This window comes from Podarcis vaucheri, assembly GCF_965113315.1.
Source record: "Podarcis vaucheri genome assembly, chromosome: 4".
NCBI classification, from domain to species: Eukaryota; Metazoa; Chordata; class Lepidosauria; order Squamata; family Lacertidae; genus Podarcis; species Podarcis vaucheri.
The window spans coordinates 44463580-44479623 of NC_138762.1; the positions used below are offsets into that span (position 1 = coordinate 44463580).

At 41.3% G+C, this 16044-nt stretch overlaps 1 protein-coding gene across 2 annotated transcripts; it reads left to right on the forward strand.

The window, feature by feature from the left end:
- Positions 1 to 1309: 1309 nt before the first annotated feature.
- POU1F1 (POU class 1 homeobox 1) lies at positions 1310 to 11657 on the forward strand (the record flags this gene model as incomplete). Of its 2 annotated transcripts, none has more annotated exons than XM_082220210.1 (7): positions 1310 to 1451; positions 5898 to 6047; positions 6184 to 6301; positions 7498 to 7736; positions 8680 to 8844; positions 9188 to 9248; positions 11431 to 11657. In XM_082220210.1, 7 exons carry the CDS (start codon positions 1310 to 1312, stop codon positions 11642 to 11644), a joined length of 1089 nt encoding a protein of 362 aa, XP_082076336.1. In that variant the 3' UTR covers positions 11645 to 11657. The 2 variants fall into 2 exon arrangements, with proteins under 2 accessions (XP_082076336.1, XP_082076335.1); XM_082220209.1 differs by having other exon boundaries at positions 5982 to 6047.
- Between the last annotated feature and the right edge of the window lie 4387 nt (positions 11658 to 16044).

A 16044-nucleotide genomic window follows, 5' to 3' on the forward strand; every position in this document is an offset into this window, starting at 1 on the left:
CTTCAGACTGGAAGAAATTCAAAGACTACTTACAGAAACATTGTAAAATTAATGAATGTTAGAAGGATGTTGGATAGAAACTAAGCGGTTTCCAGCTGTAATGCTTTAAGAGATATGAATTTTTTTTACAAATGGGTAAAAGTTTAATGGTAAGGATTTGCTGAACTAACAAATCGAACTGGAATACAAAGAAGGGAGGTATGAGGAGGTCCGAGGAAATAAGTGTATGGAAGATATGTTATTGAAAATCAATGTGTGTTTTTAAGTGTTTTTTATTTTGTATGTTTATTTTTCCTTTTTCTTGTTATATCTTAAAAACTTTTAATAAATATCTTTTTAAAAAAAATGTATTAATGACTTCAAAGTAGGGTGAATGTTTATCTGATCTTGTATCTTACATTTGGTCTTATCAGAAGCTATGTTTATTACAATGCCTTTTGAATGTGAGTCTCTGAAACTTTTTTAAAACAGCAACATTTAAAATCAAAAGATTGTAAAATGCAACTTTAAATATCTATGTTTGTTCCAGAGAACTGTTGATGCTATTATTCCCATAGGACCTTAAAAGAACACATCTTTCATGTATTGTCCAAGTCTGACTAGTCTCAATAAACACTTAGTACTTCCTATTCCCAGAGTAGTACATTTGAAGCCTTCTTCATGGAATAACATCTATTTACGGATCTCTTCATATAATCCAAAAATTAAGAACCAAATCTCATTTCTATAGTATTTGGTTTTAATTTACATGTATAACTTTTGGATTTGGGGGGGGGGGTTTGGTAAGATTTTGGTTTTTCAACTTTTTGCTTTGTGCAGTGGGGATCTCTGCGTGATTTGAGTGTTTGTTTTTTGGCTTTTGGGGCAGGTGTTCATACGGTTGGATAACACTGAGGAGTTTTCCGCAACTATCATATGAGCAGAAATTGGGGTAAAAAGACTCCCTCCTGCAGCCTTATCCAATATTGTTCCTTCACAAAAGCCTGCTTTAAAAGAACCTGGGGAAAAATTGGGTCTCTGGTTTCCCCTCATTAATTGGGTGTCTGTTGCATTTGGGTGGGGAGGAAGGAGGTTCCTAAGTGATCAGGCAACTTGGCCAGGCAAAACACATTAAAATGGATAAAGGGATTTCCTGACAGTATAAATACCTGCACACGACTTCCCTGTGCACCATAACCCATGTTATGTATATATGCAAGGGAAAGTGGTAGCAATCGAATCCGGACTGCTGGGAACTGCATAGGGTAGACTTGGGAGAAAAGCAAGGCAAGGCATCTCTTCGGTCTTCCTTTTCTGTTTGCTTGTGGGAATGAGTTGTCAAGCCTTTCCTTCAGCTGACACCTTCATCCCTTTGAATTCAGACTCGTCACCTTCTCTGCCACTGATAATGCATCACAGTGCTGCAGAGTGCTTACCCGTCTCCAATCATGCCACCAATGTGGTCTCAACAGGTACTTTTTTTATTCTATCAGTGTTGCTCTTCTCAATGTGCCATGCCTTGGCATCTTTCATATGCTACGCAAGCCCTTGAAGGGAAAAGTTTTTAAAGAGATCAAGTTCTCTGAGCAAATGATTCAAACTAAAACTACCAGCGTGCCAGGTTTAATTGCGTATGGTGTAGTCGTTGTTTTTTTAATTGCCACATTAGCTTTCCAGTAAAATCTTCACAATGGCGAAGCTGGAACATCATAATGCACCATCAAAAGGCTGGTGTCTTATTTACTTATCTGATGTCGTATTTCTTTAAAGTGTTTCCTAAATGTTTCAACAGACGATTCCAGGGTGGTGTACAAACGTGTGGATAAAATCAATTCACACAACGTACAAAATTTAAAACCATTTAAAAACAAGATGAAACATAAATCCAAAATGGTAAAAGCGTATCACAATTCCTAAAACCATTTACAATCTAAAATGTCTTATTTCCTACTCCTTAAAAACTCATACTAAAGAATGGGAAGATGCATTTTATGAAGTGGAAAATAAAACCAGCCAGTTTGCACATATGCCAGCACTAAAAATCTAAGGTGATAAAAATACTAACCAAGCTAATAAATCCTATTTTCAGTTGCATGTCTAAGTATGACATTATTAACAATTAAATTTCATTTCATTTGGACTCTTCCATATGACATTTTATTTTTGTTGTTGCTGCTGCTCTAGGTGGTGGTATATTCTGCAACATGTAATTGACTCATTTATACTGAATTTGTGGTGGTTTATATTGGAGCATCCACACATCCTTCTGCTTTATTAGATGTTCTGCAATGCTTCCCCAATGTTACTGCATTATTGTCATCTGGAGCTACACATCTTGAACAAGAGTGCTATAAAAGCTATCTGGAGTGAAAAACAAAAAATAACTTGGAATGTTTGTGGTATAAAAAATTGAAGGGTTTTAGCAGGAACATGCACTGTTTGGGAACAGAAGAGTTTGTCTGCCTCCAAAACCTTTGCGGACACAAACAGTATTGAAAGTGGGATTGTGTGTATAACCTACCTGATACCAAATAATCATGAGAGCACAATAAAAAAGATGCTTGGAAGGGCCCTTAGAGTTGATCAAAAGCATCAATTTATTCCAAGTGGTGTGAAATGACATTTCAATCTTAAATAAAATCATTTTTCAAAATGAAAAAGCTGCTACCTCAAACCCAGGAAGGGGCACAGGGAGTGGGAATTAATCTATATTGAAGGTACATCAAAAAGAGTTTTCACCAACCAATAAAAGTTTGATAAGGAAGGAGCCAGCAAGTCTCCTAGAGGGAATTCCATAGTCTGGGCTGCAACCATAGATACTCCGTCCCATTTTCCTACCACCAGCGTGTCTGAACCCAGCTGGAAATGGCCTCAAAGATCTCAGAAATTGGGTATGATCGCACGATGATCCTTAAAACACCTTGGTCCTAAATCTTTAAAGGCAGTATTTGGCACTTTGAACTGGGATTGGAAACACAGCCGTATCCAAGGTCAGTCTAAACTGGAAAAGTGGGCCATGGAGTCTGAACTTTCTGCCACATCTGCATTTGTCTCAAGTCATACTTTCAAACACTTGCAAGGTTTTATATAACCTGCCAGAGAGTTCACAGTTTCAGAATAATTTTTTCAAAATAAGAATTGTTTCAAGAAGCGCCAGAATTAGGTTTGAGGGCTACCTTGGCAACCTCGACTTCACCAATGTCTCCCCACTAACACTACCACACCCCCTCCAAATAATTTTCTGGTAGGTTGTGGACTCACAACTAAATGCTGCACTATGGTCCCAGTGACTGGCCATGCCACATCAACAACAATAAGACAGACCACTCAGAAGGAGGCAGGGGATGCCTTGTGCTGGTTTAGAATAATAGATGCTCCTTGGGAAGGCAGGGAAATATGATTTTTAAGGTAGAGATCCATGTCCCATTGACAGAGGCTTTTGTGTGGTGTTCCTTCATCGCTCCACATCTGGTTTCTCCCAAATGAGTTATATCAGTGATGCATGAAAGTCATTGTGCTCAGAAACTGCTATGCTCTCCTCTCCCCTGCAGGCAATTTAAGCCAGGCTCTTTTCAGTTCCTTAGGTTTTCTGTTACTTCAAGAGCTCTCCGTTTTTAATTTCAGAGAAGCATCAAGATGTGTATTAAAGCAGATGACCCTGAAAGTATATTATACTGTATCCAACTATTTCAAAGATCATTAAGTTAAAACTTTTTTTTCTGTTACATGGGAGAAAACCAATTTGTGGATTCAAAAGAAATGAAGAAAGAAGCAGAACGCTGCGCTGCTGTTTTAATTTAATGTGAAATAGAATCCTTCCAGGGATATAATTCATTTCTATTTCAGTGCCTTAAAACAAGAACTGTGGCTGAAAGAATGAAAATCAAAAATGGCTTGTCACATTTATTTGCAGTGCATAACCCCGCTGCCACACACATAGACACACATGCTTTTTTTAAAAAAAAATTGTGAATAGTTCATACTGTGGACTTTTGACCAGCCTGCCAGATAAGGATTGGCCTGTGATTAGCACAGAACTATATTGAAACTTGCATGTGTGATCTTTAACAAACAGCTCTGTTTTGAAGTAAAACTGGATGCACTGATTTGCGGCAGGGGAGTTCCTTCTGTGTAAAATGGAATCAAACCAAAGAACAATGGGTATATTTGACTAATGAAGAAGCCATTCATATTTCAAGAAGTAGTCAAATGTTCCTTTGATTCCTTTATCATCTGCCCACATCAGATGTGGCTATTTTTCAAAAAAGGTTTATTCTGTAAAATGTACACCATAAAATAAAATCTCATAAGCATAATTTATATTTTATGTGTCAAGCTTTTCAGTAATCACTATAACTAGCACATGATGGCCTACATTTACGGGACTTCTGCTCCACCTGCTTTCAACAACTTTGTCCTGCATGGTAAATCTGAGGTGCGTTGAAAGCTGGGTGCATGCAGTTGCTTTCCCTGAATGTACAGCTCAAATTTACACACTTTCTTAAGATGCTCTCCAAAAGGTAGAGTATAGACTCAAGACAGATCCAAAATGTGAATATAATATATTATTTATTTGCCTGTTTATTTCATAACATTTGTACACAACTTGATTGTAAAAAATAAATAAAGAACAACGCTCAGAGCAGTTTACAAAAAGATAAAACAATAAAATAAAGGGAAAAAATTACAACCATTAAAAGCATATAAATAGAAGGTAAAATACTAAAGCTGAGTAAAATTACCTCCACTTTGTTAGTGTCTGGGTAGGCTTGTCTAAACAGGAATTTGTTTAGCAGGCACCAAACATAGAACAGTGAAGGCACCTGCTTCATCTCAACTGGCAGGAAGTTCCAATGTGTAGATGCTACCACACTAAACAGGTCTTGTGTGGCACCCGTAGTGGTGCTAATTCTTCAACTGAAGAGGTCAAATGAGCACATGTGGGTCAAGGCAATTCTAGTACACTGGTCCCAGTTTGCATTTCTTGGTGCAGAAAGTATTGATCTGATGTGGAGAGATCTTTCCTATTCTAATTAATTCAAGAGGGTTCTGGAAGCTTCTTTGTGTGGAAGAAACAAGCAGGAGTTCCTGATATTTTGAGTTACAGTGGTGCCCCGCAAGACGAATGCCTCGCAAGACGGAAAACTCGCTAGTCGAAAGAGTTTTCCGTTTTGGAGGTGCTTCGCAAAACGAATCTCCTATGGGCTTGCTTCGCAAGACGAAAATGTCTTGCGAGTTCCTGCGGGTTTTTCCCCTCCCCCCCTTTTTCTAAGCCGCTAAGCCGCTTATCAGCTGATCCGATAAGCTGATAAGCTGCTAAAAGCCTCTAATAGCGCTAATAGCGCTAATCCGCTAATCCGTCAATGGGCTTGCTTCGCAAGACGAAAAAACCGCTAGACGAAGAGAATCACAGAACAGATTCTTTTCGTCTTGCGAGGCACCACTGTATTCCTTCAGAGAAGCTGAGTATAGCTGGCTTAAACTGGTTCTCTTAACTTTAGTCAAGGTCATGCTGACTATAAAAGTAGGGCCAGAAGGAGCCTGGGTTTCACTTTCTCTTTCTATCTCTTTTCCTTCTGGTGTGGTGTTCTGTACATGGCATGCTTAGTGTTAAGGTTTTAGACTTATTATAAGTTATTATAAGTTAAAGTTAAGTCTGCTGCGGCTGGATTTCTTATGGACAGTGCCAATCCTGAATATATTGGATTTGTGACCATTATGCTCATTTGCCTTCAGTAGCAGTAAAGCTCGGCTGGATGAAATGTTAATTGCCTCTGGTCTATTTTGGGGGGTAATCCTGCAACGTGTTTAAGGTTTTACTCTGCTAACTATACATTGGAATCTATTCTGGGTCAATGACATAGTATACTTTGGTTGGGTTGAAAGGATGATCTTCGGGTCCTTGTGCATGTTCTTACTGGTCTCCTCTGTTTTGTTAACCCCAACCCCTAAATCTTCCTCTCTATGCGTCTCCATGCCGACACTGGGAAATGTTCTATCAGGTCTGCATTATTCCATCCCTTCCTGCCATTATGGAAACCAGCAAGCTGCCTACGGCGTGATGGCAGGTAAGAAATGTTCTCTTAAAACCAGTGGGCCCAAAAAGCGGGGGCCGGGGCGGGATACATCTGTAACTAATTCAGTTTGTCTCAGCTGAAATGGTATTACTGCACTCTCAACATCCCCCTCCCCCTTTTTACCCAGGTATCAAGCCTGCAGGTCCAGATATGCTGGCAGCCAGCCTCTCTCAAAGCCGCATTTTGCAGACCTGCAGTATGCCCCATCCCAACATTGTGAATGGTGTTGGCACATTGCAAGGCAAGTCTGTCCTGTTTCATTTTGTTTTGTTTTCCCTAACTGATTAACCTTATTACATAAAAGGCTTCAGTGCCCGAGAGGCATTCCTGTAACAGCAGTAGTTCAAAATCAAAAGGAGCAGGGTTTAAATCTTAATTGCCATTTAAAAATGATGAAAAGCCATACAGAATAGGGATGACTAAAAGGGACCTTGTGGTTGGAGCTAGTCATCTACATTGGGAGTGAATGAATGAATGAATGAATATTTGTTTCAGCCATCGTCCATAGCAATAAAACAACAATATGATATACAAAGAATGAAAATAAACAGACAATTATACAAAATGCATTTTAGGGTTTATAATCAATAGTCAAATAGTGGAACTTATTCTGTTTGCCCCAGCTAAAAACCTTGCAACCTGTGCTGTCACCTGCTCATCTTGATCTGCCAAGAGAAAGGACACTCTGGCAGTGGTTGGGCGACCCGTAATGGACAATAAAAGGGGTGATAATCTCATTCCTCAAGTCTTTATAAAGAGTGCAAGCCAGAAGGGCATGCGCCACCGATTCAGTACTGCCATCTCCACAGGGACCTAAGTGTTTTTTGTGTGGAATCGGTTGTAATTGTCCCTCAAGTACAGCTATTTAGAAACGATGAAAAGTCATACAGAATAAGGATGACTAAAAGGGACCTTGTGGTTGGAGCTAGTCATCTTCATCGGGAGGGAATTCTGCAAACTCAGGAGCTGCCCCAGAAAAGGCCCCTTCTTGTCTATTCACTAAGCAAATCTATTTTTCTGGTGGGAGATACAAAAGGACTACTTAGCCTGTGGGAAGGTTCATATGGGAAGAGATAGTGTTTCAGATAGCCTGGCCCTCAGCTTTTTAGGGTTTTAGCACCTTTAGTGGGCTTGGAAGCAAACTGGGAAGCCAGCACAGTCTATTTGTTTATTCATTTCCAATATTTATAGGCCACTTTTCACCACAGAGGGCCACAGAACAGTTTACAGAACAATCAATAAGACCAGTGGACATAAGACCTGGGTAATATGAAACGAGAATAAGCTATTAAGACTTCAATCCCATGCCACTTACCTGGGAGTGTGTCCCATTGATCTTGGTGAGGCTTACTTCTAAGTAAAAGTCTGCCTAAGATTGCACTGCTGTTAAATGATGTGAGCTAGGAAATTATAGCATTTGTTTTTGTTCTCCAACAGGTAGCCTCACCCCTTGCCTTTATAAATTCCCTGACCATGCGCTGAGCGCCAGTTCATGTGCTCTGGGCCACAGCTTTCCTTCCATGCACCCTTCCATCCTTGGAGATGACTCGGTCACTGATTTTAAGCAGGAATTCCGCAAGAAGAACAAGTCAATCGAAGAACCAATAGACATGGATTCTCCTGAAATCAGGGAACTAGAAAAGTTTGCCAACGAGTTCAAGCTGAGAAGAATTAAGCTGGGTATGTGACTCATTTAACTAAAGATGTTAGGAGATTTTTTAAAAAAATCTTTTGTTTATGCTAAAGTGACAAATGCATGGATTGTGGCGTACTGATAATGATAAAATGGTCAACTTTCAGCAGCAGAGTAGAAAGGGCAGTGTGAAAGGTCCATGTCTAAGTACTACTGCAAATGAACTGGGTTTTTACCCAATACTGGAACTTTTCAAGCCTCCCACATTCTTCAAAAATGGTGCACTGATCTTGGTGATATAAATGATCTTGGTAGGAAATCTAAATGTGAATGTCTTTTCTGAGTAGTAGGAAATGTATAGCACAAGCCTTGTATAGTGCAAGGATAAGTCCCAGGCTCCTTTTTTAGTTTGTCTGCTTCTGTGCTAAAATTAAAACATTTGATTTTGTACAAGCAACAGGGAGTCTTGTGACAGCTTAAAAACAAAGAAATTTACTTTGGCATAACTTTTGTGGCATGTGGTGCATAAAGTGGCTGTAGATGCATTAAGCATTATCCATAGATGCAGAATCATCCTCTCTACCGATCTCACTGAGGTCAGAAGAAAAAGAAATGCAGAGAGGTACAGGGAGTGCGAATTATGGCATTACCAGTGGCCATTCATGCAAAGTTGATAATTTGGACAGCTTGGCATTGGCTAGCTAATTAGCAAATGCAGTCTTCAAGGTGACACAGGATTCTTTGTTATTTTTGCAGCCACAGATTAATGGCTTCCCCACTGGAAAACCTCTTCTGTGTCTGATTGGTGTGAAATCAAAATCAGATTTGTTTTATTAGATGAAAGAAAAATTCCAGAAGAGCTTCAAAATCATCAGTGTATGCATATATATATATATAGGTGGGTGGGTAGACTGATAAATACATAGATAGATAAAGTGTTCCTATGCCAGCATCCTTCCCTGAGTTTGTAGGATTATTTTCTTTTGGCAGGTTATACCCAAACTAATGTTGGAGAGGCTTTGGCTGCTGTGCATGGCTCTGAGTTCAGCCAAACAACTATTTGCCGGTTTGAAAACTTGCAGCTGAGCTTCAAGAATGCTTGCAAACTAAAATCCATCCTAACCAAGTGGCTGGAGGAAGCAGAACAAGTAGGAGGTATAACCCAAAATTCCACAGCTCTTCTTAAAGGAGATTTCCTTGCTTGTGTGCATTGAAACTGATGCGGAGCAGAGAACAATTTTCAGAAAGCACAGGCCTGCTCCAGCAACCCCTTTAGCACATTTAGTCAAGGGAGGAAGCAGGATTGTTCCCACTAGCTCTGTCCCAGGTGCCAATGAACCAGGTGACAAAGCGCCCCCTGGGTCTTAGGTGTGGGTCCTATTTTGAAATCACTGAAATGTGAGTGTTTAGTTCACAGGAACTGCAGGTCGCAATAGCTTTTGATACTGTGCATGTTATCATTGGAAGTCGCTTTCTCTCACCATGTTCTGTTCTGCAGCTTTATACAATGAAAAAGTTGGAGTGAATGAGCGGAAAAGGAAACGCAGAACAACCATAAGGTAATGCGGCTGGATGCTGAACTGGGCTTTACAGCTTTGGGAAACGCAGGCAGTCAGCCCTTGAGTATTCCCATCTGTAGGAATAGCCTCCTAAGGCTGCCATCCTACATACCAGGGGTTAGGGACCTTGGGTCCAGGGGCAAAAGCCAGCCTACCTGGTCTTTCTAGTCAGTCCTCAAGACTTTCCCCACATGTCCCCTAGGATGAACCCCCAATGGCCCTGCTCCATGCCACCCATGGGTGCTTTTGCCCATCTTACTCATCTGGATGGATGATGGAGGGGTGTGTAAACCTCTGACTTGTGTGGCTAGAATGTAGCCTCCTGTGGAAAGGTAAGAGTCTTCCTCATTGGCCCACTATTGCCTCTGGCCTGGCCCACTATTGCAATGCAGCCCTTAGGCACAAAGAGGGGACCCTTCCCTGCTATAAAACACTTGTCGGAGGCTAAGAACCTAGAATTGTAGAGTTGGAAAGCCCCCCCCCCTGGTGGCTTGTAGAATTAGTCTGCTTAGCTTTTCCCCCTTTAGTTGTTTTGTAAATACCGTAAGTGTTTTATAGAAGATGGTTGCTTTGCTGATGATTTGTAATTGTTTTACTGGCGATCTGTTAATTATTCTATGTGATTTATGTTGTAATTGTGATGGTCTGTTATGTTGTTTATTGTTGGAAGCCACTTTGTGTCTCACGTAAGTGGAAAGTGGCATAGAAATATAATGACTGAATGACCCTGAGGGTCTTCTAGTGCAACCGAATCCTGCCCACAGCCTTCCCTGCGTGGGCTCGAACCAACAACCTTCTGGTTAATAGCCAGATGCCCTGACCTATTGCATCACTTCCAAATACACATGTATAGGATTGCCTTGTTAATTACATATACAGTCCTTATATTTGGTTGGGGGGGGGTGAGGTCCAAAACATCACACTATTTTCCTCCATCTAGTTACAGGTAGGTAGCCGTGTTGGTCTGCCGTAGTCAAAACAAAATTTAAAAAATCCTTCCAGTAGCACATAAGTTTGTTATTGGTATGACCTTTCGTGTGCATGTTATCTGAAGAAGTGTGCATGCATATGAAAGCTCATACCAATAACAAACTTAGTTGGTCTCTAAGGTACTACTGAACGGATTTTTTTTATTTTGTTCTTCCATATACTTACAGTTGAGTTTATGGTCCCTTTAAAAGACCCGTGCTAATTCAATCTTCTACGATTTTGAATCGATAAAAACCACAAAGTTTTGTTTTACTCCACCACCCTGCCGATACTGATACACCCACACCCACCCACCCATTCCTTGCTTGTTTAACCTCTGCAACACAAATACATTGCAAAGTACAACTTCTCTAAAAAGAAACCCTGAAAAGGGAACGTACTATCCCGGCTGTTTTGCATCAGAATCCTACCTGCTCTGCTCAGCCCCTTTCATGTCAAACATAAAGTATAATGCTGCCCCCTTGTGGTCAAAATTAAAAATTGTTCCGCTACGGAGGGAATTGTTTTTTGTTATTCCACTTGGTTTTGGAAGAAATATACCATATATCTGAATATTTTCACAATATTTCAGTTTGGGCTGAAAAGCACAACAAGCAGCTTGGAGGCAATTTCAACATTCGTTTGTAGTTTCCCCCCAAAATGAGGCAATATAAAATCGTAACAAGGTTTCCAACTTGTTTTTAAACGTTACGCTCTCAGATTAGAACTGCAAATTTAAGCCAATTTAAAAAGTGATTTGGTAAAACACATAATTTTGTGTTAACTGGTACAGATTACCTTTTTTTGCTCAAGTGTTGTCATTTTTCTTTTTTATTATGGCTAGGGGCCTCCAAAGGTGGGAGTGGCCGAGGCCTCTCTGGACATGCGAGAGATATTCCCAAGGAAAGTTTTCACTAAAACACCTTTGGCAATGTACTGTCCATTTCTAAAGCACCAATTTGAGCCTTGCTTTTCTCTTTGCTCTCTTGAATTTGGTGCTGCTCTTTTTCTCTCTGCAAGTATTGGAAGCACAGGGATAAATACGGATGATGCTTCCTGTTTGCATCACACAGCCCAGGCTACAAATGACATGTGGATGTCATACTTTTTTCCCTGTTGTGTATGTGAAACACCTTGCATGAACTGGCCCATAGTTTCCATGCAGCCTGAGATACCAAGAACATGATCAAATTGTTATGGTTCTCCTTTCTAGCATTGCAGCCAAAGAAGCTCTCGAGAGCCATTTTGCAGAACAAAGCAAGCCCTCATCCCAGGAGATCATGAGGATGGCTGAAGGGCTCAATCTGGAGAAAGAAGTAGTGAGGGTATGGTTCTGCAACAGAAGGCAGCGAGAGAAGAGAGTGAAGACCAGTTTGCACCAGAACACCTTCAATTCCATGATTAAGGACCACCAAGACTGCCACTAGACTTTCTTAGAGTGAAGCGGGTGTTTTAGACAGCAATACTTTGAAAACTGGACTCAATCCTTCCCCCCACCCCCACCCCAGGAAAAGAAACGGGCATAAATGCCGGGCATGTAATGCTTACCACTTTTACAAGTTTGTCAAGCTTAATGATAAATAATTTTAGGGATGCTTTATTTAAATACTGTGTGGTTAATACAGCCTAGTGCAGTAGCACCTTGTGCAATTTAGTAATGCCAACATTCGAAAATAGGCAAAGCAGGAATGAAGACTGCTTGGCCTATTTTAATACCACTGTTTATAGTGTTGGAGAGTGATGATGACTCCTATGGGTGCAGAATGCAGAAGTTAGGTGGTTAGATATTCAGCATTAAAGGGTGGCCTACTGTGGTGAACACTACTTGCATATTTTGGAGGGGGGTGTTCTCACACATCCAAGTGCTTTGCTTTCTTTATTTTAGGCTAAAATCTTTTACTTAGTTGTTCACTGCTGCCACCATGTATCTAAATATCAAGTCAGTTATACATCCCATTAGCTAGCTGTGGATCAGCGTGGTACAAAACAGCACCGGCTCCATTTCAAAGTAAAAGGCAGAGTAACTTATTATTTATTTTAATTATAAACAGCTGAGGATCTTAGCTTGTGTAGATACTATATGTTGATCTGTACATTAGGGTTACCAGACGCCCCCGTTTCCTGGGGACAGTCCCTGGATTTGCGAATAAGTCCCCAAATTCCATCCCCGGGATGTCCCTGGATTTCATCTAATGTCCCCAGGAAACACAGCAGTGGCAGTCTCAGCAACCCAGAGCAGTCAACTCTGGCTGGCTTCAGGAGCTGCTTGGAAGTCCCCATATGATGGTGGTGCAGGAGCTCTAAGATGCAACTTCCGGGCTGCCTCCACCTTCCCTCTGATAGTGTGAAGCTTCACCTCCCAGCTGAGGGATCCCCGCCCCCTCCTGCTTGCACGCAAGTAGGAATGGGATTGGGGATGCTCCGATGGAAAGGGAGGCATCTCGCTGCCCGAGCCTTGCTGCTGCTGCCACTCTCGGCCCTCCTGCTCTGTCTTGTATGCCTGACCCACTGCACACTGCTTCCCCACCACCACTGAAGAACGAACAACTCAGGGGCTGCCCAGGCTCATGGAGATAGGAGATAGAAGCCTCAGAGGAAGGGGAAATGTGGCGGTTGAGGTCAAGGCGGCAGCCGCCCCTCTGCCACCACTATCGTTGCAGCATCATTGTTCTGAACATGTAGTAATTAATTAATTAAAGTGTCCCTGGATTCATTGGGGGGGGGGAATCTATGTAACCTTACTGTACATTGTTTACTGTTTAACACAGAATGGTTACAGCTAAAGTTACTGCTTCTTTAAGAAGGAAGAAACAGAGAGATTCAATTTATCCCCTATGGTCAGTTTCCCTAAACCACTCCAACCCAGTTAATAGTCATCCATCTAGGTGTGGAAACTACACTTGCAGTCAAAACACCAAGGCTGCAGGCTGCACCCACATTGCTGCTCTTCAAATTTGTGCCTCCCATAATCCCTTGTCTGTTGAAACAGGCAGGTGGGGAGGGGGTTTCTCTCACTTGTAATCTGCATTTCAGAAATTCCCTAGATCCCGAAGTGTAAGCTCTGAAACTTACACTGAGATCCACAGACTAGAAAAACGCCATTTAACTTATACCAGCCTAATCAATTTGGACAGAGATTGAGATGGAAGGGATATTTAAAAGCCTGAGGTTATGGGGAAATTCTGCTGACATCTATATGCTGTAGTCCTTTAATCCAAATACTCTCATTAGCGCCCTAGACATTAATTGAACTCGCTAAATAAGTTACAGCATGAAGCCTTTTCCTCTGCAAGAATGAGATTTCATAGGAGGGGAGGAAAAGATGACAGGAATCAAGGGATTTCAGAGGGGGGATGAAAAAAACTGTCAGCTCCGACTGGGGCAGGCTTATCGGTGGCATTGATGAGGACTCTCCTAGTTGACAGGATCCTTAAACCTAAAAGCTCCTTAAAGCAGCTGTCGCCTAATGAGCAGTTTTAGCAAACAGTGTGGGGCCTGCTGGTTAAAATATCGCCAAGAACTTTTAATATGGGAACGGCTTATAGGGAGGCATTATCTAACATCTGCATTCTGTACATTCATCTTTAAAGCTACTTCACTCTACCTTTGCATTTTGATTTTTTGCTTTGTGAAGTCCAGCCAGGATTAAAAGCTTGCTGTTACCAAAAGGCAGTTGGCCCAATGAGAGGTATTCCTTAAACTACATTGGAATAAACATGGCAATTACCTCTATCCTGGCTTATACAGGGAAGCCAGTAATGTATTAGTTTAGAGGCCTCATCCTAAAAATGAAAGGATTGTGCTAAAGCACCATGTACTATAGGGGGGGGGGTGTCTCTAACTGGGACCTTTATTAATAAGCTAGACACCATGTGACCCACATCTTGGAAATGACCATAGCATGGAACGGGAGACGCACACAGCTAGGTACAAACAAGCATTTGGCAATCAACAAAAACCACAATTTTTTAATTTCATTGCATTTAGATCCCACATTCTTCTCCAAGGAGCCCAACCCCCTGCAATGCAGGAATCTGTTGTCCAACACAGGTCTCAAGCCTATGACCCTGACATTAAGAGTCTCGTGCTCTATCGACTGAGCTATGCCTGTGGTTCTCCCCATTCTCATTTAATAATGGCCTGGTTCATGTCACTTCAAACCATAGTTTAAAACAGGCATAGGCAAACTCGGACCTCCAGATGTTTTGGGACTACAACTCCCATCATCCCTGACCACTGGTCCTGTTAGCTAGGGATGATGGGAGTTGTAGTCCCAAAACAGCTGGAGGGCCGAGTTTGCCTATGCCTGGTTTAAAATAATTGCGGTGGAAAACAGCAACCAGACAAGGTTAAGGGAAAGATTCTGATCATCCACCACAGGCCATTTTGACAGGAGGGTGGAGCCTTCCACTTGTCAATCCCCAGACATCACAATCACAAGGTGACCTTATCTATCTATCTATCTATCTATCTATCTATCTATCTATCTATCTATCTATCATTGCAGGGATGGCTTGAGTTGTGTCTGCAGAGGCAGATCCTTTGCATCACCAATTTCACTTCAAGCCAACATTGCAAATGAGTGTGCTCATAGCAAGCTGTTTTGGAGCTTGCTATTGAGTGCCAATTCCAGCAGGCTTGCTGAAAGCGCCAGTCATCAGCTGGTTGGTGGTGACAGCAAGGCTTGCTTGCCCAGGAACAGTGAGGTGTGCACTTTAAAGAGCTCACCTGTTCCAGTGCAGCTGTTTCCACACCCTGATAGTAGGTGTGTTTAGGTATGATTCGAGGAAAACTGCTTTTCAGGCCAAATTGGGACCTGACAGACTTGTGGTTCTTCAGCCCTAGTTTAATGTGATGCGTGAACATACCTCAACGTGAATTAAAACAAAAGTTGTGTTGTCTGGATATTGTTCAATGGATAAACAAGCATCAGGAATTGTTGGAAAACACAGCATCATTGCCAAGCTGTGTAATGTTTATTTTGCTGTGTAATTTCTTCTGTAGTACATTAGCCAGTTTAAAACTTTCAGCATTGCATACTTCTACATTTTTGTTATTTGACAGGGTGGAAGCCTAAGACAAAACACGTTTTTGGCAAGAACAGGAATTGCAATATACATGTTTTGATATCTATCACTTCTGTTGTCCTGGTATTATTTATCTAGTGTTTTTTTCTTTCAAAATTGCAGTACAGCTACACTTCAAGCTGATATTGAATGAATTTGATGTTCCAGCTTCCATGTTATGGTGATCTACACACTGTTCAGAAATAAAATTCTGCTAAGGAACTCGTACTTTTAACAGCTGCATGACACACATGCGTAGTAGCAGCCTTCTTCCGAAAAACAATGACAACTGTGAAAGAAGAGAGTTGAAACTCTTAGATCTAGCATTATTAGAGAAACTGAAACAAAGGAGGCACTCAGTTAACTAGTACCTCATTTAGGAGGCATTCCTTCATTCCATTCCCTCCCTCAAATGTTTTTATTCAGCACCCACCATTGACAAAACATTTTCAAGTATTGTTTGATTGTCCAGCTTTAGTTGGGCAGCATTTGTAATACTTTAACTTTCCCACTAGAGTAGATGAATTACTTTTTCACTGGTCATTAGCATTAGCATAACTTTCTCTACAAAAACCCAAGAATTCTTGGCTACATTTACATTTTGAGCAATACCAAAGCTATGAATGCATATCGGTTAGTTTTCTTTATGCCTCTTTCACAGCCCAGTCCTAACCCTCCTTTTCAATTCAGCAGGGCTTACTCTCAGGTAAGTGGGATTAGGGTTGCAGCCACAGCCATTCAGGGCAATCCAAACCCAAGCT